General features: G+C 40.1%; 1 protein-coding gene across 1 annotated transcript; it reads left to right on the forward strand.

Annotated features, from left to right (window-relative positions):
• Window positions 1-240: 240 nt before the first annotated feature.
• LOC107870107 (BAG family molecular chaperone regulator 5, mitochondrial) lies at window positions 241-2495 on the forward strand. The gene is made up of 2 exons (XM_016716522.2): window positions 241-631; window positions 1947-2495. Exons 1-2 carry the CDS (start codon window positions 356-358, stop codon window positions 2289-2291), a joined length of 621 nt encoding a protein of 206 aa, XP_016572008.1. The 5' UTR covers window positions 241-355; the 3' UTR covers window positions 2292-2495.
• Window positions 2496-2726: the final 231 nt, after the last annotated feature.

A 2726-nucleotide genomic window follows, 5' to 3' on the forward strand; every position in this document is an offset into this window, starting at 1 on the left:
CGCGCGAAAAGGTATACTAGTTTTTTTTTTTTAAAAAACAACCGACAGCCACAGGCCCCCACCCCCCTCAATTATAACCCACAAAACAATACCGTTAAAGTAAAGTTAAATAAATAAAATAAAAAAAGTGGGCCCCACACAAAATTAAAAAGGCGGGTCCCATAACGGTTCCAATGCGCATTACCCGCCAAAAAGTATGATATCAGCACTAATAAATGTATTACGATTATTATCTTCTTTTTATCACTTTCCACTTTCCTAATTTAATCCAATCGAGTCAGTAAATTTCGAATACTTACAAACCAAATTTAGCCGAATCAGTGAATTTCGAATATCAGACAGTGTACTCATAGGTATGAAGTCTTCTAGTAGAACTAGCTTCTACTCGTGTTCTGGTGCTGGTGCTGGTGCTGGTGCTGGTGCTGCTACGATTGCTTACTGTACAGAAGGCGTCCAATCTGGTCCGAAGATTATTCAAATTCCGGTTCAGTCTGCACCCGAAGATGGAGATCATAATGCTGCTGTAAAGATACAGTCAATTTACAGATCATACGTAGTTCGAAATCTTGTTAAGAAGATCTCAGCCGTTAATTCTGAAGCTAATTTCTTACAACGTCTTATCCAACGACAGGTATTGACTGATACTTTTTGATCTTGTAGTGTTAAACATGTCGGATGGAAAGTTGAAATGATAGAGTCGCCATAAAAGGAACCTAGGACAAACAAATTCAAACTGAAGAAATAATTATATTCCAAAGAATTTCATTAGTTAATTAAAGAGGCGTGTTAGAGTGGGTTAGATTTCCATATTGGCTGTGGAATGGATGGTGTCTTGGCTTTCTTATATGAACTTGGACAATTTTTCCATCGTGAACTAGCTTCTGGGGTTGAATTAGATCCGAGTGTCGTACTTTGCAAGGTGGATCCAGAATTTTAAGATAGTCGCAATTGTGACAATGAGTGCAATTTGATGAAATGTTGCCATTATGTATAATATATTTCGAGAGTGAGGGTCCTGGTCAAGTCGGAGTCAGGATTTTCATGAAAGGAGTTCAGAAATAAACATATAAACTAACCGAAGGGGGTTCAACATCTGCTATTACCAACCGCTGGCCTAAGGGTAGCTCCACCCCTGGGCGGTCAACCATTGCCAAAACCTTGCATCCCCCATGATTTGGCAAGCTCATGATTCGCGAATGAAATTTGGTCATGGTTTTTGCTATTTATATTAGTTCATATACTTTGAAATGAAGAGGCGGATCCAGAATATTAAGCCAGTTGTCGAAATAAAGAGGTGGGCTTCTCTTTTGCCTTATCATGTCACACATCTGAGCCCAAACAAGGATCTATCGGAAACACCCTCTCTTCCTGCACAAGGTAGGGGTAAGGTCAGCATACACACCACCCTCCCCAGACGACTAGTGGGATAACATTGGGCACGTTGTTGTTGCAGTCACAGTGAGTGCAAATCACCGGTTGTAGTGACAATTAGTGCAAATTGATGAAATCTTGCATCCCCCGTGATTTGGCAAGATCATGCTTCGCGAACAAAGTTTGGTCATGGCTTTTTGCTGTTTTCACAATTTTAAGCGAACTGTAAACTCCCATGATCAGTAGTAAAGTATGAGAAGACACCGATAATGCCATATCTCATAACAAGGATAGTGACTATATTACCAAAGCGTAATGCAAAGGGAGCTAGATAGGAGCTACCGTTATGATATGAAACCTCTAGGCAGGGGCGGAGCTAGGTAAATGAACACCCTCAATAGAAAATTTCACTGTTTATACATGGTTAAAATTATTTTGTGTATATAATAGTAGACGTTGAATCTCCTTTTGGCTTCTTCCTGTGTTGTGTTATCAACTATTGTTGCAAAGAATACAGACAACTTAGCTACTAGCTAGAACAATAGATTATTTCACTATGAACACGTTCGTGACAGGAAACAGTTGATGCTGTAAGGTCGAGTGAGCGAGAGAGAATCAAGATGAACGAGGCACTAATGGGTCTGCTATTGAGACTAGACTCAGTACCAGGAGTTGATCCAACAGTCAGGGAGCTGAGACGAGACCTGAGTCGCAGGATTGTGGGTCTGCAAGAGATACTAGATGCTGTCTCCGACACTAAAATTCAAAACTGGGATGGATTTCTGATGGACTGGGATGATGTCGTTGAGAGAATGGAAATGGATGTATGCAAAGAGAGAGGCGGCGGCAATGAACTGGAGACGTTTTGTGCTGAGCATTTGGGCTTGCGATGCCTACAAAGGTTTCTCCGCGACCAATGATCTTGATAAGTGAATATGTTATCTATATATCCATATATATATCCTGAGCCGAGGGTCTATCGGAAACAGCCTCTCTACTTCTTCGGAGGTAGTGATATGGACTGCCCCCACTATGTGGGAATACATTGGGTATGTTGTTGTTGTATATATCTTTACATGTATCTGAATTGTAATCCTGTTGTATGCCTATGAAGTTCTCTTTCCTACTTGTCTTAAATTCTAATAACATATTGTAATGTATGCTTTCTATAGATTATACGGAAACTTCGATCTGAATTCTAAGAAAATAAACTACTTTTGACCTAACACAACCCCAAAAGCTAGCTCCTGAGGTGAGGTTTGTCCAAGACCATATAATTGACCCTTTGGTCGTTGCAACATTAGAATCTGACTTCTTACTTTTTCCCAAAAAGATTTTCCGCTTTTTAAGATTCC

Source organism: Capsicum annuum, chromosome 5, assembly GCF_002878395.1.
Source record: "Capsicum annuum cultivar UCD-10X-F1 chromosome 5, UCD10Xv1.1, whole genome shotgun sequence".
Classification (NCBI taxonomy): Eukaryota; Viridiplantae; Streptophyta; class Magnoliopsida; order Solanales; family Solanaceae; genus Capsicum; species Capsicum annuum.

Excerpts from the sequence above, each read along its gene's own strand:
- LOC107870107 (XM_016716522.2), top strand. The coding sequence starts at position 356 with ATGAAGTCTTCTAGTAGAACTAGCTTCTACTCGTGTTCTGGTGCTGGT. Across the intron at positions 632-1,946 it reads AACGTCTTATCCAACGACAG|GAAACAGTTGATGCTGTAAG; the intron begins GTATTGACTGAT and ends CGTTCGTGACAG.